The sequence below is a fragment of the Etheostoma cragini genome, chromosome 20 (assembly GCF_013103735.1).
Source record: "Etheostoma cragini isolate CJK2018 chromosome 20, CSU_Ecrag_1.0, whole genome shotgun sequence".
Lineage (NCBI taxonomy): Eukaryota > Metazoa > Chordata > Actinopteri > Perciformes > Percidae > Etheostoma > Etheostoma cragini.
The window spans coordinates 22,258,446-22,277,772 of record NC_048426.1 but is presented as its reverse complement, the minus strand read 5'-3'; the positions used below and the strand labels follow the sequence as shown (position 1 = coordinate 22,277,772).

The window sequence follows — 19,327 nt, the reverse complement described above, 5'->3', positions numbered from 1 at the left end:
AATCGTATTTCCTTTGTACTTTTTATACTACATTATTTCCACAGCAATATTACTGTACATCAAGAGGTAAATGGAATAACAGTTGAAATTGTGAATGAAATCTGAAGAGATGATTCAAGGTTAAAGGACAAATCCGGTGCAAAAAAAACCAAGGGGTTAATAACACTTGACCAGTTTTAGAGCAAACCGCTAGTTATCTCATAACGCTAGATGTCAGGGCACAAGGAAAGTAAAAGAAATCTCAATTTGAATACCAATAACAAGGCTCAACATAGTAGCCTACCACACTTTAACGGTAGCACAACGAGGATCCCTACATGTCAACTGAAGTTTACAGACAGTTAATAAAATGGTAGTTTATACCTCCTTTTGCAACCGCACGTGTCGCCCCTGTCACTAGAATGCAGAGTTAAGGCATTTTCGCATTTGCAGCACTTCGACGAACTACCAAGCCCGAGTACAGACTTAGCTGCAATATTAAAGTTGTATCACTGGAGGGCAGTATTGCAATACTGTATCAGCTGCAGTAAAGCATGCACACAATACACATTCTTGTCTTTATGCACACCCAAACCTCTTAGCATTGTGTCAAGGGGGAAATTAAGAGCCATCTTCAGTTTGCTGGTACAGTGAAGAAATTCACACTCCTTTCCTTTGTGTATATATATATATATATATATATATATATATATATATATATATATATATATTCTCACAGGATGTATGATATATACACATCATAACAGCAATGGCTACTGGGGCCTCCGAATGAAACAAAGGCATGCTTCATTACGTACATTTTTGCCCCTCTTATGCCTATTAACCTTGCATTATTAATAAAATAATATTCTGTATCGTGCATCACCAAGTCAGCTTGCATATCAGACAGGCTAGTGTCCTGTTGTGGCTCCACATTAGTGGGTGAGGTCCTTCTTCATGTTTTACCCCTTCTCTTAAAAAAGTATGATAAAGTAGCCAACTGTTCCTCTGCAGTTACATTTTGTTTTCTAAACTGGGTCAAGTCAGTTCCACTACGCAGGCGCAGCTTGAAGGCTGCCTGTCAGTGCCATAGCAACCAAAGCAACCAAAGCAGACATCAACTATCAACATGGTGAGTGTTTTTCGTTACTATTTCTTGTTTTTTTAACAAAGATTTACGACTTAACTGTTATCTGTAAACACCTTTCTGAACATGAAGTGGCTTCGTTTATGAGAGCTATAGCTGACCTCATCGCTGTTAGCTAGTATGACACATTGTAATTAACTAAGCGAGTTAGCTAGGTTAACCTTAAATGTCAGTTAATAGCTAGCTAGCTAACTAACGGTAGCTAAGTTAAAATCAACTCTGCCCTAAACGTGTCGACAGTCAGCACAGTCAAGCTAGCTTTTCAATACAAGTCCGTCTAGTTTGGGAATTTTCCTATGTCCAAAAAACATAATACTAATAACAAAGCGTTTATTAAAAGCCTAGCTAGCATTAACGTTATAGCCCAGTATAAAGTGCGTGTTTATCGCTTAGCTAGCACAGTTGTTAGCTTGTCTACAGTAACGCTACTTATGTGCTTATTTAATCATCACAATATAATCTAGCCTCTCCCTGTCTAATTGCATGTCACGTAATGTATCCAGGCCAAAGCAACGACTGTGAGAGAAGCACTGGCCAAATGGGTGAGTGGCAGACAAACACAGCCAGAACACATGCAAAGTAGAAATCGTGACTGAATTCTTATTGTGTATTTGAATGATTGTAACATAGAACTTGCAATGGCATATTTTGGACCGTATGTGTGTGTGTGTGTGTGTGTGTGTGTGTGTGTGTGTGTGTGTGTGTGTGTGTGTGTGTGCGCGTGTGTCTGTGTGTGCAGGAGGAGAAGGCAGGCGAGAAAGTGGGCGAGGCTAAAGCCATAAAACTGTATGGTCAGGTCCCTCCTATAGAGAAGATGGATGCCTCTCTCTCCACACTCACCAATTGCGAGTGAGTCCTGTAAAGAAACAATGGCTTATTTCAATAAATGAGAGAAAGGTTGATGTGTTTAGTATGTTCTGCCGCAGAGTAGGATAAGTTGCTATTTGAATGATCTCTTTCCTTTTTTATCTTATGCAATTAACATTTCTACCTAAAGTGAGACAAACTCACAATTGCCTTTGTTATGGTATGTTTCTGCATGCATTTAAAGGCATGTTAAACCATGTGATTCGCCTAGTTTAGCTCATTTATTGGATACCTTTGGGCTCAGGTAGCTAGTTCTCCTGTTCAAAGGTTCATGTTTTTCTAAAGAATTTATTTTTCATAACAGACACATGGGTGTTTTGATGCCACTTGATCCAATATAAAGCTATAAAGTACTGTCTTGTAATGATAAAAATTTGAAACAATTCAGCGTCGGCAAAAATCTACAGTAGGAATCTTCCATCATGCAGTAGTATGGTAGTAGTTACACATGAGTATTTGGCATTGTATTACATTTTGTTAATCTGGTGCAAAATGTTTGAAACCATTTGGTCAATTTCAAAAGTATTAATTACGTGTTGTTATGTCTGTCAGCTTTTCTCCTGTGTACAATTTCTACTTTATTTAAAAAATTTTTTAAAGGGAAATACCTTTTCTGCAGTTCCTAAGTTATGCACGTGTGTATGTTATATTTTGGCTAATTTCTCTACTAAAGAAACAATATTATATCCAGGACTTCAACTGACAATTATAAACATTACCAATCAATGTGCCAATTATTTAGAATAAACTAATTCATTCAGTTTTAATTGATCAAAGGTCCTGATTATGTGCACCATGGCAGATAAACCCTGAAATGGCAGGAAAAGATTTGTTAAGTAAATGTAAAAGGGAGTGCACAAGGTACTAAGCTTGGAGAAGAGGCTGTTTGCCTAATTCTGAGAGGAGCTGTGATTTCATCGCACACATATCTTAGTGGAGCTAACATAGGCGGATAGATCAATGTGTAGTGCATTCTCAGACTGCACTTCCTTATTTTTTTATTAATTAATACAAAGATGTTTTTTTTTTGTTCTAATCATAGACCACATGTACTTTATCATTATTGAGAGACTGTCAACATGCCACTCTTTGGTTCCAATTAACAAAATTTACACAACCAGCAACAGTATAATTGACAAAATACATTTTTCATACATTTTTTAAATCAAGTGAACCAAAACAAATCAGATAACTCTCAAATAAAAAGGATACGTTAACATTCCGCACACTACCTCTTGTGTGCATAACCGTGTTTTAGATTCAATGTAAACACCAATGAATTATTGGCTAATACTTTAGTACATCAATGATGTCAATGTTTCCAAAAAACTATACACTATACTATACAACTATACAACTATGAAGCGCTGTGATCTGAGAAGCAACTAACACAGTGATAATGTTTAATCACCGAGGTTTTAAAACCACCCTTCAAATACCTGATATGTGATTGAACTGTTTTCTTTACAGAAAGCTCTCTCTGTCTACAAACTGCATTGAAAAAATAACCAATCTGAATGGCCTGAGTGAGTGCTGACTGCATAAACACATATAACTACAAACACATTATACACTGATGTCATGAGGTGTTGTAATGTGATGTTGTATTGTGTTCTTCCAGAGAACTTGAGGATATTGTCATTAGGAAGAAATAATATAAAGGCCCTCACTGGGCTGGTAAGTTACTTATGAAACATAATTAACAGTAATAGTGACTTAGTTACATTATGTCTCTTTCTCTTCATTGTTGATTTCTTTCTTTCTTGAAACAGATTGCTTTTTCAAACTTCAAGCATTTTCAGTAGTACCACATGCTGAATACATACTTTGAATGCTCATTATTTTGCATTGTGTGTGTGTGTGTGTGTGTGTGTGTGTGTGTGTGTGTGTGTGTGTGTGTGTGCGCTCGCACGCGCAGGAGACAGTAGGGGACACATTAGAAGAGTTGTGGATCTCCTATAACTTAATAGAGAAACTGAAGGGAATTCAATCCATGAAGAACTTAAAAGTCCTCTATATGGCCAACAACCTGGTCAAAGAATGGGGTAAGCTACATTAGTAAATATAATCAACACACATTCAAATTGAAATAGACATAGCTAATTAGATTGCCAAATTACTATGTTGTGTTTATTCCAGGTTACTTGTTACATAACATATTTTGTTTAATGAAGAGGATAAATATGTCAGCAGTGACTTTTAAAATCAGCCTGCTGTTCCTTGACACTACAAACAATCACTGGATTTTCTGCTGGAAGCACAGTATCCTCTTCATACTTGCTGGGGAGTAGAGATGGTCCGATCACGTTTTTTTGGCAGTTACAGTTAGTTACACAAACTGGCCTTTTAACAACAATCTTTTGGAGCATCCCCAGTATGGAGATGTTTTTTTTTTTTACTGAATTTGTTTAAGGCCAGTGAAGGTTTCTAAGTTTTTAGCAATGGTCCCTTTAGTGATTCATTTTTTAAAGTTAATGTGTTTAGGGTCTGTTGGAAATCCACAATGTGTCAATGCTCTGTTTTTTGTAGGAGAGTTTGTGAGGCTAGCTGACCTGCCATGCCTCGTAGACCTGGTGTTTGTTGGAAATCCACTAGAGGAGAAGCATTCAGCTGAGGGAAACTGGATGGATGAAGCCTCTAAAAAACTTCCTCATCTGAAAAAACTAGATGGTAAGAGTATTTCAGGCAATGTATAAGAACAACTACTGTTTATACTATACTCCTACTGCTATAGTTATCCCTAGTAAGTACAGACATTACTGGATGTAGAACTAATACTAAACTAAACCAAGAGCTATCATTACCATGAGATTCCAGGGTGTTTCGAAAAACAAGGTGATAACACTTTACTGGCCCTTCATTTCTGTATGAATTTAAATAAATTGCAAACATAACCTAGAGAATCTCTTCATTACTTAATTAGTCAGCTGAGGTAACGTGAAATATAATAATAAATATTATTTACTTTGGTTTAAATAGAAAGCAGTTTTTCCCCATTATTTACTTATTCGAAGATGGTAACTTGGCATGAAACTCCTGTACAACTAAAAAGGAAGATTAATATTCTCAAGCATTTAAGTAAAGTTGTAAAATATGTGTTGTGGAAGGCCAACAGTTTTGCTGTCGTTACTTAGAATTAGTCATGGGAGCTTAGTGCACTGCGCTGTGTTTGATTCATCCCAAAATGCACCCCAGCAATCCCCATCGCTACACGTACAAACATGGAGGCAGCAACAAAGCAACTAAACACTAATAGATAGAGAGCCATCCAGAGAGAACATAAGAGAGTTAACCCTTTAAGGCAATGGAAATTATTTTTGATTTAAACCAGTGCTGTCAACGATTAAAATATTTAATAGCGATTAATCACATTAATGTCATAGTTGTTCTTGTCCCTTGATTTCTTTTTGTCCCATTATTTTTTCTCATTTTAATGCTCTTATCAACATGGAAAAGTGGATCGGCTCGCTTTGTGCAAATGTTTTTTTTATGTAAAACAACATTGGCATATAGTCTACTGCGGTGTTCAATTTCACATGTAATATTCTCACTTGGAGCAAATAATCTCTCACACAATGTAACACTGTCCATCAAGAAAAGAGATAAAGAGTCCAATACTTGGACAAGGGGGGGGGGGATTGGCATCAACTGTGTGCTTGGCCATCTAGTTCAGACTGGCCGTGCTGCGATGATAGCTCAGTTCACAGCGACCAAACACACAGATCACTTTGGTCTCGTCAATGGAAAGATTGGCAGCTTTCAAAAAGTTAACAAACTGCTCGCGCTCGCCATCCACTCAAAACGTAACGTTACAAGACTTTGGCCGGCTCGCAAGCCCAAACAAGTGTGTGTGGCGTGCCTGTTGTTTTGTTTCCGGTCTAGCTAGATCTGGTGTTGTGTTGTAGTTTCTCTAACGTGACTAGTTGTTGCAACAGTATGTGAACAGAAGAACGTTACTCTTGCAATAAAAAATGTGACGCCGTTAAAATGGGTTTGCGTTAACGCAGTTAATAACGCTTTTAACTGACAGCACTTCAAACGCATATGCAATTTCAAATTAGTGGTGGGAAAATATCCCCCCATCCCTACTATACGTTCCGCCCTTGATTAGAGATCTCTTTTCCTGTTTATTCCAGGAACCCCAGTCATCAAGGATGTGGTTGAAGGAGACTGAGAGAGCCGAGAAGCATGACTATCTGCAAAACTACAACTGTGTTCCCTAAGAGTCTTCCCTTTTTTAAAGTTTTACATGGTTTGTCATGGTGCTTTTGTTTATATTAAATAACTTTTTAATCAACATAGACTTTATTGTAGATGGACAAGCACAAGATAACCAATACATACACAGACATGTATGTTTAAGAACTAGAAAAGTCTGTTAAGTTGTCAATAACTAAGTCCCTGTGAACTTGAGACCATAAAGAGAGTTTGATGAGACCACAGATCTCCACAGCACTGAGCACATCTCCTAATGCTACAGCATTAGGAGTTTGTTTTTTACTATGAAACTATGCAGGATATTGACACTAATGCTACATGTTCTTTTTAACTGAAATCGACTGTGGGAATTGGTGGTTTAGTCCTATTTTGGGACCAAGAACAGTTTGAATTAACAGTGTTTTCTTGATTTTATACGCCTCTTTATGTATCTCTAGCAAGAACCAAAGCACAGTGTAGCAAACACATTAGTTAGCACGGACAGTGTGGACCAAATCCCGTTTATCTCAACAGCCAAGGAGTGAAAGAATGTGCAGGGAGAGATAGTTTTCTGGTGACCTTGTACCTTATCTAGTCCCGAACGTAAAGCAAAAGTCACACAAATGATTCAAGCACGTGAGAGTCAACCCTAAAAAGAAGATCATTATTAGAATGTAATTTTCCCATTACAGCAGCTACATTGCAACAGCCTTCAGACAGGACCGTGGGGCCAAAATAGCCGAGAGTGAAAGCTTTCATGACCAAAATACACCCACAGCCCTGTTTGGCACTGTGTTTGAGGTAATGTAGTATTTGTCTAAACATGTTGAAGGACAGACATTTTTACTGTTTTCTACTGTCCGTTTTGGGTTCATTTTAAATCCATACACTGCACATTGTTCCTGCTGTTATTCAAGCTGTGAAACCAAGGTTAATGCATGTAGCTTGTCCTCATCAGTTACATCGTCTGTGTAAAATGATTTTCTTGTTTTACTGTAAATTATTTAGGCATGTTTGTACATACAATTGTGAGGTGTTAACTATTTTTTATGATTTTGCTATTTGAAATAAAGACTTTAAGTACATCATCTGAACCTTGTCATCTGAAATACAACATTCTTGAATAATTTGAGTTGGATTAGATACAAACAGGAGTTTACAGATACAAACTGATTTTTGTTGTTGTTTTTTTTACTAAAAGTTTAAGAAATAGTATTATCGTTGGATAAACAGACAGCGCACCAATGAAAAGTAAGTTCAGCCTACCGCTTTCAGAATGCCTCCGATGATTGGCCAACGTAAACATCAATCACAACTTCTTCCAATTCCCTTTCCTGGCAACGGCCTCATACCCGGAAGTTGTCTACACCGCGAAATATCAACAGTTCAACTTGAAAGCGGTAGAAAAACAATAGAAAATGTCCTTTAAAAGTAGTCTCTACTGGACTTACCGCAAAGGTCAAATCGATGAAACGTTTGGTTACATGAGCTGGCTGTAATGCAGCGGAGTAAAGCGTCCGTGAGAGTGGAAGTGAAGCAGGTGATTGGAGCTCTGTGCAGACTGCTAGCGGCCACCGGTCTGGATCCTGTCCCCACACCGGAGAACTTCCGACGGGCCAAGTTCGGTGGTGGACTCGAGGTGGTACGTTCATCATCCGTGCACTGTCTGGGGTGGGATGTTATTTCATGTTCTCGAAACGTTAGAAAAGTACTGTTATTTTACAGGTTGCTAGTAACTTGATTTCACATACAAAATATATGATCAGTTATGGCCAAACAAGTCATTATAGGATGGCATTGTGGTAAAATGAATGATCAAATTTGATTTTCAGTGATCCTATTGAATCGCTGCAGGAGCAGACATAAGGATAACAAGTGGCAAGGATATACAACAGTTAAACTAACAGTGTGTTTTCTTAAGGAGAATCACAAAAAGTGTGAGTTTAGACCATTTTTTGTAGCAGTGTGTGTTCTTGCCCGTGTACTGTAACGTTACATTTACTGACATACTTTGCAGACAACTCTCTTCTTGTTTTTGCCTCAGGAGGATCAGTTTTGGCAGCTCCTTGCCAAAATCCTTCAGCCATCGAGCACTGTTTCCTGGGAAGCTAGTGTACAGCTAGGAGGAGGTAATCACACGTTTTTTTACTTTTCTAGATCTGTTCATGGCTTCTAATGGCCTTTGTTCAGGCCTTTATTAATTATCCCTTAGATGTTTTCCCCCCATGACTTGATAACTTCCCTAATAGACAAAACACTTGTAAATCCCCCCCCCCCCCCCCCAAATATATACATTGTTTGGCCTACATATAAAAGCACCCAAATTGAGAAACACATTGACACATTGTCCAAAATCAGTTGTGCATTTATAAAAACAACTTTTCAGCTTTTATTCCATTTTGTGTCTTTAGCTCACAACCTGTCAGCCATGTACCCACTTTGAAACTTTAAGTCCACTGATTACCACTGCATTCCTGATTTAGATTTTGAGTTTAACTGTTGTTCACTTGTAAGTAAAAACAATTGGGCTTGCTGCTCTTTGCACAAATCTGGACCAAACTGACTGACATTTCTTAAAGGGATGTTAATAGTTAAGAGGACTTGCTTAGTGAGTGTGTTTTTTTTTTTGGTCTGTGAATAGCCGTAGACTACAGGAAGCTGGTAGCTGCAGGCCTCTGGCAGACTGGCTACCATGCTGACTGGATGTATGGGAGGCAGGGAGGAGAAGGAGAGGAGGGAGGGGAGGGAGGGAGATGCTCCAGCAGAGACCTCCTCCTGGCGCTGGGCTGGCTGCTGGCTACAGGAAAACTGGAGAAACTGCTGACACAGCGAGTACAGCAACTGGACCAAACACTACTCACACCTACACCTGTAAGTACCACTGGTAAACCACAACATGATACAGATGTTCTCTGTATTGGTAAGTGTGTTTCTAAAATTTTTCTCTGTTAGGTTGACACTCAGCTTTCCAGTGAGCTCCAGTTAGACTCGGCATCCCTGAGGAAACTTCAGTGGCTCATTGGTTGTCTGAGATACCAGGGGCGGACGCTGCTGTCCATGCAAGAAGAGCGAACCCGCTTGCTCCATGCTGTGAGAAAATCCTCTCTTTTCCAACGTTTTCACATGCTGCATTCTGTACTTGTCAATCGCCGCAATGGAAACCAGTGCTCCAAGTTCGACAGATTAGTAGTTTTGGAGCAGATGTGCAGGATGACTGCTGCAAATGACAGAAGTCTCCATTCCAAACTGTAGCCAAAGTCCACGCTTTTCCTGAATAATGCTAACATCCCCAAATAGAATAGTTGCATCAATGGACACTCAGCGTTACATTCCTTTGTTGGCTGTTAAGTATTATTCAGCATAAAATCAGATAAAAAATAAGTTATATTTAAGTCTAACTAAGAAATCAATATTTTTTGCAGGTTTTTTTTGCCAGCCTTCCCTCCTCGGTATCCTTGTCCTCCTCTGATCAAAGCTCAACAGTGCTAAGGAAGGTAAGAGTGTGCGTGATTAGAATGAATTACTCGTATGCTCTGCCTGTACATAGAGTAAAATAACAAACTATTTCCTGTCTGTATACAACTGTTAAACATTTTCTTTCTTTAAAACAGCAACCAAAATACAATTCTAGTGTATCATGTTCTATGTTTGACACTAAATTACTAAGCTTTTGGTTGTTACGGTTTTAGAAACTGTATACATGTGGAAAGAAAAGCAGTGTGTAGCAACATCATGATAATAAAGTTGGGCTCAATAGATTAGTGTTAGGACTAAATATTAAGTAGCAAGTCTGTATTGTGTTTGTGTAATTTGGTCAATGTTTCATCCGAGAGTACATCTTCATACAGAGTTAATACAACAGGCCCTAGCATGTCTTTAACAGTGTGTGTGTGTGTGTGTGTGTGTGTGTGTGTGTGTGTGTGTGTGTGTGTGTGTGTGTGTGTGTGTGTGTGTGTGTGTGTGTGTGTGTGTGTGTGTGTGTGTGTGTGTGTGTGTGTGTGTGTGTGTGTGTGTGTGTGTGTGTGTGTGTGTGTGTTAGGACTGTGTTTGTATGCAGCAGCTCTGTGACCTCCTAGAAGCATATCTGAACTGGAGACAGGTGGAGAAAGTCTTCTGGACCTGGATGGTTAGTTGATATAGTTACCGGTCATGAGAAAAATATTTGAACAAGTAAAATGTGCAAATTCATACCAAAGAGTGTGTGTGACGGGATGTTGGACCCAGTTATACAACATGTTCCTCTCAGTGTCCTCCAAGATGGCCGCATCCACGTGTGCCTGGAAATGTGACCCAACCATGTGTGTTTTTGAATGTGTAGGACAGCGTGGTGGACTGCCATCTGACAGATCCTGTTGTCAAGAGGCCTACACATTCACCCAATAAGGGCGCAAGAGTGTGTCACCATGGCAACCGGGGCTTAGAGAAATTGGAGGACATGCTATTGAAACTGCCTACAGGACAGGTGTGTGTGACACACACACACACAGGTCATGGTTTTGATGATCGTTTTGGAGATATGGTCGACCCATCCATCCATCCTATCCCTTCTGTGCATCATCCGTTGCTATACCAATCAGCACATACACACTCCTCAGAGCAGACAGTATCACTCAAGAAAACGTCAGCCTGTCAGAGAGCAGTGAGCACAGATGGATATTCCCTATAGGTCAAAAGGAGGCCAAATGTTTGCTTTCCAGTTGTTTATAATCTGGCACCTGTACCATCTTTTCCAAAGTCCCATTAACTTCATTAACGTAAACATTTTACTCGAAAGACCGACTTGTCCATTTATGTCTTACCAAACCTCTGCTGTCCACTTCAACACCACTTCCTACCATTTCTAGTACAGTAGAGTAACATTATGTTCCCACAGCTATGAACTTAAGCCTGAACTAGAAGGGCACTTCAAAATTGCAACTTTAATAAAAGTGAAACAATTTGCGTAGCCACCCCGAGATTCAGATCCACTACAAAATTTACATTTACTTTTACATACTACGTCATTTAACGAAGATCTGGCCACTAAAAATGAACAAACCAAAACAAACGTTTTTGGATGCAACTAAATAGTTTAGGATTGGAAAACTTGATTCAACTCATTAGATTTCTAAATTAAACAATATCACAAATCGGAGAATATATTTGATGCCAGCTTTACTTTACAAAAAAAGTACTTTAAACACATTTTGTTTAGTACTAAAAAAAAGTATTGTTTGTCTAGCCCACTCTTAAACTACTGCTGCCTCCATAGTAATGCCTTCAATAAGAAAATGTGAAAGTATGACGATTGAAAAGTAATATCAACAAAGCATTCTGTAATGTAATGCATTGACCTGAGTGAGTGATTGTAATATATCCGTGTTCCTGCGGTCTCTTCCTTGCATCTTACGCTCCAGGATGCGCAGAGGAGAGGCGGAGGGGATCTTGAGGACAGAGAAGAAGGACGAGAGAGGTTACACGGTGGATCGGACGCCTGTTGCCCCCCTCTTCTCTCCTCTCTCCCTTGCCTGGCCTCCCAGCCCCAGGTCTACCGAGCCAAGCTCCAGACTGAGAAGCCAGTCAGACACAGCCGCCTCCCAGGAGAGGGGGCCTACGGCGGGGCCGAGAATCCGGGGGAGGTCCCGGCGTCTCGGGCCGTGCAGCAGCTCCTTCAGACAGAGGCGCTGCTGGTGGAGAGGCGGGACAGACAGAGACTGGCCAATAGGATGCAGCTGCAGAAGATGATTGGCAGACTGGACCAACTGATGTTGATACCACCATAGACTTTTTTTTCTTTTCTTTTTAATCCTCAACCTGCTGATTTGAGTTTAAAAATAAACACAATATGGACTTTCATTTTTTTAGTTAGCCAAATATTCCCTTGACATTAGGATGAAACCATATACTCTTTCACAAGTAAATAAGCTTTCAACACCTTGAATTCAGTAGCTGAAAGTGTTAACCTTTATTTTATTTTTACAACCAGATGATACACCAGATACATCAGAAAAAACATTAACATGATGCAGATGTATAATTCATTATGCCAGCTGTCAATGTTTACAGGCAAATTTAAAAATATATTTATCTCATTCACTAAATAACTTGCAACGGATTTAACTAAAGTTAAAAGCAGTCAAAACCAGTGCAGGTTGATAAGATAAGGAATTAATAAAGTCCCCGTGTCCTCACGAGTGGTTTAAGAACTGGATTGTACAGTTTGGGAAATACATTTGTGCATCATGTATGAAGTGGGTGTCGGGACATGGTTAGCCTAGCTTAGCGTAAAGACTGAAATCAGGTGAAACCGCTAGTATGGTTTTGTCCAAAGTGAACAAAACCAACACAAATCTCACTTAGTAACTTAGGATCTCTTATTTAATCAACACATCAATGTTGTCATCTCATTCTCAAAAAGAAAGAAAACAAGCGTATCTTCCAAGTAGTTATAATTTAACGTTTTGTACGTTTAGTTAAAAGCTAAATGTTGCTCTGAAATGTGTCGATTAACCATTCCACTCCCATTTACATAACCAAACACTGACATCCTCCTTTTGACTGTACTTTAATTATGTAAAGAATTTGTTTAGAATAGCAATACTATTAAATCCTGCAGTACAACTGCATTAACCCTTGTGTTGTGCTCTCGTCAAAATTGAAAGTCAACACTTTAGTTGACACTTTTTATTGATGTCAACTTTCGTACATTTGTCCCTTCTAACACTTTTTAATGTTTGTCACTTTTGACATTTAACACTACGTAACACTAACTTAACTTTAGTTTTACAATTATTTCAGGAATTTATGGTAAATAAACCAAATTTTTTAGGAATTTATACCTAATGTTTGAGTTAGAAAAGCAGAAATTAGGAATTATTAATTTAGCTAAAGGAAAGTACGTTGGATAATTACAGACAGGAAAAGTCAACTTTAAATCAATAACATTTCAAAACCGATGAACTAATTCATTTTTTTTACAAATGCTATACAATTGACTAAGACACCCCAAAATTAATGAAAGTAGACATTTGAACTTGCCAAAGAGCGTTGGGTGGAATCAATCATGGTATTTTGGGTAGTTAAATAAAACACTGAGATAGGAAAACGGGTCAATTTGACCCGAGGACAACATGAGGGTTAAGTCAATTTTTTGTATCTTATTAATATTTATATATATTTTTTCCAGCACCATATGATTGTTAAAGTGCTGCAAAACAGGAATATGAGCGTTAAGATGCTAGACTTGAGCACTAATGGGTCCATGACCTTTTGATGTCTACAGTATATTCTTGTCTCATAAGTTAATGACTGAGCAATAATAAGACTTGGGTATAACTTAAAAACCCTTTTTGCTAGGTCAGGGTGCAGAGGTGGTTTGATTTGAATAAAGGGCTGTAAAGAATAAATTATTACGAATTAACCACGAGTAGTTTCTGCATGTAGGAGTTGAGCCACTTCTGTCTCTCCATGGAGGTGAGGAGTTTACTCTTCTCTCTGAAGGCAGAGTCATCAGCCACCACCATGTTCCTCTTCACCACGCCGGCACCCTGAGGCGACCACTCGGCAGGCCACGCCCTCTCCACGCTAGAGATCCACAGAACAAGACCACAAGGATCAGAGTCTCAACACTAAAATATTACTACTGTTTGTGTCCCCCCCCCCCCCGAGTTGGAGTTGACAAACCTAATAGTCATAAAATGTTTTTGCCAATGTGCTGCCAACCTATACATAAAGAGTTTGATAGTAACATACGTCAGTGAGGAACATGTTATTATTACACATTAGTGTCACTAAACATAAGAAAGTCTTGTGGCCGCTTTTTAACATCGGTTTTGCACGCTTGTTAAATTGTGGGTGAACTTCATGATAGCACCCCCCCCCCCGTCACTGTGCAGTTACCTGGCCTCTGGCCTCTCGGGGGCAAACAGCCACGCCCCCCTCATCAGTCCTGCCCTGCTGTCGGCTGCAGCGCCGAGGCTGGGCGGTGACATCATTTGAACTCTCCAATCACGGAGAGAGATGGAGGGGAAGAGGACATCCCAGTCATCTCCTGTAGGTTCCTCTGAATCATCAGGACTTCTGCAATCACACAAAGTTAAATGAATGATTCCTTGGGAAACACATATGGTTAAATTATGTAGGAATATCAAAATAAGTACATTATTTACTAATTAGGTATCTAAAGGATTAGGTAGTTCAGTGGGCTGTTTTCTTGGTACAATTGTACCATTGAAGCATATTTTGCTGTTTCCCAGGTGAGATTTAGTGAGTAACTACCTGAGACGTAGTCGAGACTGCGGGAAGCCAGATGTCACCAAGGTCATACCCACAATGCAAAGCAACAGGAAGGTCATTCGGGGGAAAGCAGGCATCTCAAACATCCTAAAAAACAGAAAGATGCTTCCTTAACATAAAAACACATCACATGTTAAGATTAATAGACTGACATTCAGCACATCTTAAAGTAAAATTAGCTTCATGCAAAGGGGTTGTCATGGAATTTGATAACCGGTTGGTAGTTGACCGATTTCTTACTTGATTCTCAGGTCTGTCGGTTAAGTTTGTACCATTAAGCCGCTTCTCAATGCTGGACTTCAGGGGTCAAAGGTCTGGCGCCACACAAGCGGAGATATGTTCCAGCGACTAATCACAGCGACAGAAATGACTACTGTATGTGCAGTCAGGTACTCCGTTTCTTGCCGATTCCCATCAAGCTCTTATTTCGTCTCAGGTCTACTCTAAATAGAAAAAGGTTTGGATAAAAACCTGGATTTAGCGTTTGGACTGCTGGTTGCTTCTGTGTCTGTCTGCAGGTCTACGCTGGTTGAAAAGTATCGGCTTCTCGTCATACATACTTATATACCCTGGACTGGAGTGTTTTAACCCCCCATCCCCCTAACCCACGCACACATCCGCAAGCATGCACACCCTTCACCAGATCAAACCAACTTTGAGTTTAGCGTGCAAGAGGACAGTCCTAGTGGAAGTGCTGTTAGCTTGTTAGTGTCCTGTTTCAAAGGCTCTTAGTCATGGTGCTGTTCTGGAGAGCCCAACGTCTTATTACTGAAAATCATTATAGTGCTTGTGTGTATGTGCGAGTGTGTTTATTCATTCTCTGTGGCACATTAACCAAACACTGGATAAACCATTGCTGTCTACGCAGGAAAAAAATAGATCGCCTATTTATATGGATATAATAATCAAGATAAGACGAAACAAAACCATGTAAAACATAATAGATTCAAGCTGCAATAACTGGCTTGACGCTGATGTATTATAATACACAGGTTGGGAGTATTGAGGGGTTATAGTAAACCCCACCTGTGGAATATTGCTTGTAATTGCTTGTGAAACATGGTGAAGAAGGGCATCTGGCCTGAAACTTCTGTTTAGCAAAAACAAGTCTTCTGTCCAAAGTACATTATTATATTAATCATCCTCATTCAGGATCCCTCAACCAGTCTTTAAAGTCTGATAAGTTTCAATGTGAGCTGAGCAAAATCTCAGTTTTTAATCGATATATTGCAAATAAGAAAACATAAAATCCAACCTGCAATAACTTGCTTGACACTAATATATTATATTATCACATTTGAACTTGATATGGCCAAATTGTTAGAAAAAACTTTGAGTCAGATTTGTGTCCACCTCATAGTATTTACTCTTTTAGCTCTGTTTTGGTCCTCATTGACTTTTGAGGGAAACCTTTAGCTCTGCTAAATGATCCGCTAGGTTCGCCGGCTCGATGCCAACCGTCAGCGGTTTGGTGCTAGGCAAGTCATGTAGGCCCACAGCAGGTTTCATGGCTATTTTACACCAAAAAACCTGTTGCAGCTGAAAACTACACTAAGAAGAGTGAATCAATATCACTTAAGGACTCTATCGCCAAAACAATGAGCAGAAGGATACTGAAGTGCTCCGTAGAGCTGAAGGGAAATGCACACATGGTAATTATTCTGCATTGGTTTATCACATCACACATCTGAGCCAGGGTTTATGTTAAAAAACTAAAGCTGCATTTTGACCTGTAGAATCAGTGTATGGTTAGATTTTAAACTATGGTGCTAAAAATATCAGTTAAAAAAAAAAGTGTTTAATTGATTACGCACAATGGTATCTACAATGTAGTGAGAGTCTGTTGACACTCGTCCAACATCGCTACCGTATGAAGACACCTTGTTAGTACGTCCAGTGTCATCCGCTTTACAGGAAGGGATTAAAAAACGCATCCATTCCCATGTGCATTTGATACATTTTCTTTGTGATGATGCCTACTGAAATGAAAACAGAAGACAAAGGATGCAATGCTGGTGCTGCTGCGGAGTTGGTTGGCTTACAGGTAGCTTGTTACCATTTAAGGACCTCATTATGGTCCTCGCTGAAAATAATGACCTGCAGACAGGAAGCAGCTGGCCCTAACAATGGCTCCGCAACACATGGATTTAGACAGGATTAACAAGCTTCAGACACAAAGTCGTGTACCACATCACATCTCCGATGTTCTCGTCAGAAACACCGTCAGCTCCCATTGGTGCCACCGTCACTGAATTGTTGTATACCTGTATATCACAGGTGAACGTTGTTGACCTTGTTGGTGCAGGTGACCAACCCCCCCAACACGTTCCTTCCACTGATTATTTTTATGTTTTATGTTCCTTTCAGGATAACAATGTTACGTACTCTTTCAGGGACATTGAATTTTAACCAGTCTTTTGAGATAAATGTTAAATATCTGCATTAAAGTGTTCTCTTAATGAAGTCCTGAGTGGGGCCACTTGACTGTTTAGACCCAATCAAACTAATTGTCACATGTTGGGTCAGCTGATTGTAATGCCTACACATATGCCTTTCCTATTAAATCATGGGAGCATAAGGCAGTGATGCCGACATTGCATTTTTTCACTGTAGTGCAGCATCATTACCATCTTTGCATTGCTCCTTTTTGTAAAGCCACCACTTTTTCCATTCTTTGTAGACCATCATTGCTTAATTTATGGGCACTTGGGTTTCAAACCTTTTTTTGTCATTTCATGCCCAGGCCTACATTGGTTTCAATCATTTCACATTTCATTGTGTTTGCAACTCAAACACATTTGCCCAACTTCCTTTGTTAGTCTGTAAAGTTTCTTAACCTGGAATTGTTTTCTATTGCTGCAATATTATTTCAGCTTCCAATACTTTGGCCATTTGTTTCACTGATCTTTCACCACGTTCATTTTTACATTTCACTTTGATTGGCAGACGTATACACTCATTTTGATTTAGCAGAACTGGAGGCTCTATTTAACATTGTAGCAGGATGTAGCATACCTGGCCTATCCATTTTGCAATAAGGCCAATCTCTACAGGTTGTGACAATGCTTGTTTTGTCCTACCGTGATTCCAGTCTAGCAAATAAAATATTCCGTCCTTTGAAGCGTAGTTGTGTCAACAAAATGAGGTGGCAATTAACAACAAAAATGCCACTGGAAATAGTGAAGGCGAGGTCCGCCATGACGTCTGAGCTGAACACTTTGTTCGGCAATACGTTTAAAAACAGCCACAAAAACTGCCTTTGCCTACTGAAAAGGTTCAAAACCCATTTGACTAGACCAAAAACATACAGACTAGTACACGCACACGCACACGCACACGCACACATCTACGGTTGAACAGCTGTGTGGCTTCTCAGACCCTAAGTCTCTCTGGCCACTCACCTGTGATTGCCTCTTTCTAACCTCTGTGATTGCGGTAATTAGCACACATACACACAGGTGGGCAGGTGAGTCAGGGACCAACAACAGTCACAAAAACCTACTAAGTATATATTGATATACACCAAGTCTATTGGCTCCAACAACATTTGTAAAGCTTGTTAACTCTCCTGTTGTCCTTGGGGTCAAATTTGACCCATTTTTTAAATGTTTCTAAAATCAGAAATTTGGCTTTCCTTCAACCAAATTGTAAAAAAAATAATGTGGATGGTTCCACACGACGCTCCTTACAAGATAAATAACTGATCAGTTCACTATTTTCATTAAATTTGGGTGTTTTACTAAATTACATAGCATTTTAAGAAAAAAGAAAGATTTTATAACTCTGAAAAAAGTGACAGAAATATAGAGAAAAAACACAAAATTGTCACAAAAAACTTTGGAACAACAACAAAAATTTCCCCCAAAAAACGACAAAGAACTTTGGGAAAAGTGACAAAAGCGTCTTGAGGAGGTTTTAACTTAAAAGACAACCCGAGGGTTACATCAGCATGGATCAACAATTCTGTTCATCTCAAACAGGGAGAAGCTTTGGACTAAAATGTGGTTGGGCTTTGTGTGCTTGAATCAAACTAGTTTTGTATGAGGTGTTATCTGACATCTAATGTCAAAGGTCAAACTGTTTGAAGGCTACCTGTTCTTGAGGCCCGAGTTTCTGGCTGCATTCCACATCTCTCTCCAGGAATTCTGTGTGCCTTTGCAGCCTCAGTACAATGACTAGTAGAAATGGGGCTAAGGGTGTGCTCCTTCGTAGTCCCTCCTTGGAAGGAAGTAAGTAAACTTTTTTTATATAGCACCTTTCACAGGCAAGAAGGGTCACAAAGTGCTTTACAGTAAAAACAAATGAAACAGCAGCACATAAAATACTAAGCCATATTGCTAGTTAACAGCTTGTCTAAAAAGACGTATCTTCAGGTGTTTTTAAAAAGTTTCCACAGAATCCAAAGCTCTCAGAGCTAAAGGGAGAGTGTTCCAGAGCCTTGGAGCCGCCACGGAAAAAGCTTGATCACCTCTGGTTTTAAAACGTGTTCTGGGGACAGGCCTGAAGACCTCAGTGAGCGACCAGAAGTGTGGGTGTGCAATAGATCCTGGATGTAAGCGGGAGCTTAACCATGCAAGGCTCTATGAGTAGTGATCAACATTGTAAAATGTACTCTAAAACCTATTGGTAGCCAATGAAGAGCCTCAAGCATTCATGGCGTTACACTTGGTTGTATATTTCATTTCCTTTGTGAAAGAGTCAAATACACCTTGAGAAAGTAGTTCAAATCTTCCATGCCAGTTTATTTACATTACAGTCAGTATTAGTATATAGACAAATGATGCTTACTGGGAATGAAATATAATGTCCATATACCTGCTAGATGTGTCATAGGCCTACTACTGGGGGGGGGGGGGGGGGGGG

General features: G+C 39.5%; 3 protein-coding genes across 5 annotated transcripts; 2 read left to right on the top strand and 1 right to left on the bottom strand.

Annotated features, from left to right (window-relative positions):
* The first annotated feature begins 963 nt into the window (after positions 1–963).
* Positions 964–6,848, top strand: dnal1 (dynein, axonemal, light chain 1). The gene is made up of 8 exons (XM_034857711.1): positions 964–1,111; positions 1,630–1,668; positions 1,866–1,975; positions 3,464–3,519; positions 3,615–3,670; positions 3,912–4,038; positions 4,523–4,663; positions 6,130–6,848. Exons 1-8 carry the CDS (start codon positions 1,109–1,111, stop codon positions 6,165–6,167), a joined length of 570 nt encoding a protein of 189 aa, XP_034713602.1. The 5' UTR covers positions 964–1,108; the 3' UTR covers positions 6,168–6,848.
* A 620-nt stretch (positions 6,849–7,468) lies between these two features.
* tedc1 (tubulin epsilon and delta complex 1) lies at positions 7,469–12,110 on the top strand. 3 transcript variants are annotated; one of them, XM_034857689.1, is made up of 8 exons: positions 7,475–7,832; positions 8,208–8,319; positions 8,832–9,061; positions 9,143–9,280; positions 9,613–9,684; positions 10,230–10,316; positions 10,509–10,652; positions 11,587–12,110. In XM_034857689.1, exons 1-8 carry the CDS (start codon positions 7,689–7,691, stop codon positions 11,950–11,952), a joined length of 1,293 nt encoding a protein of 430 aa, XP_034713580.1. In that variant the 5' UTR covers positions 7,475–7,688; the 3' UTR covers positions 11,953–12,110. The 3 variants fall into 3 exon arrangements, with proteins under 3 accessions (XP_034713582.1, XP_034713580.1, XP_034713581.1); XM_034857690.1 differs by having other exon boundaries at positions 7,480–7,832; positions 8,235–8,319; XM_034857691.1 differs by lacking the exon at positions 10,509–10,652 and having other exon boundaries at positions 7,469–7,832.
* A 1,240-nt stretch (positions 12,111–13,350) lies between these two features.
* On the bottom strand, positions 13,351–15,045 carry pth2 (parathyroid hormone 2). Its single transcript, XM_034857714.1, has 4 exons — positions 14,705–15,045; positions 14,447–14,551; positions 14,069–14,248; positions 13,351–13,753 (listed from the first exon to the last, which is right to left on the bottom strand). The coding sequence occupies exons 2-4, from the start codon at positions 14,548–14,550 to the stop codon at positions 13,579–13,581; spliced, it is 459 nt and encodes a 152-aa protein (XP_034713605.1). The 5' UTR covers position 14,551; positions 14,705–15,045; the 3' UTR covers positions 13,351–13,578.
* Between the last annotated feature and the right edge of the window lie 4,282 nt (positions 15,046–19,327).

Excerpts from the sequence above, each read along its gene's own strand:
- dnal1 (XM_034857711.1), top strand. Across the intron at positions 1,976-3,463 it reads TCCACACTCACCAATTGCGA|AAAGCTCTCTCTGTCTACAA; the intron begins GTGAGTCCTGTA and ends TTTTCTTTACAG. Across the intron at positions 4,664-6,129 it reads TCATCTGAAAAAACTAGATG|GAACCCCAGTCATCAAGGAT; the intron begins GTAAGAGTATTT and ends TGTTTATTCCAG.
- tedc1 (XM_034857689.1), top strand. The coding sequence starts at position 7,689 with ATGCAGCGGAGTAAAGCGTCCGTGAGAGTGGAAGTGAAGCAGGTGATT. Across the intron at positions 9,281-9,612 it reads GAACCCGCTTGCTCCATGCT|GTTTTTTTTGCCAGCCTTCC; the intron begins GTGAGAAAATCC and ends TATTTTTTGCAG. Across the intron at positions 10,317-10,508 it reads AAGTCTTCTGGACCTGGATG|GACAGCGTGGTGGACTGCCA; the intron begins GTTAGTTGATAT and ends TTGAATGTGTAG.
- pth2 (XM_034857714.1), bottom strand. The coding sequence starts at position 14,550 with ATGTTTGAGATGCCTGCTTTCCCCCGAATGACCTTCCTGTTGCTTTGC. Across the intron at positions 14,249-14,446 it reads CAGTCTCGACTACGTCTCAG|AAGTCCTGATGATTCAGAGG; the intron begins GTAGTTACTCAC and ends GTGTGATTGCAG. Across the intron at positions 13,754-14,068 it reads CCCGAGAGGCCAGAGGCCAG|CGTGGAGAGGGCGTGGCCTG; the intron begins GTAACTGCACAG and ends GTGGATCTCTAG.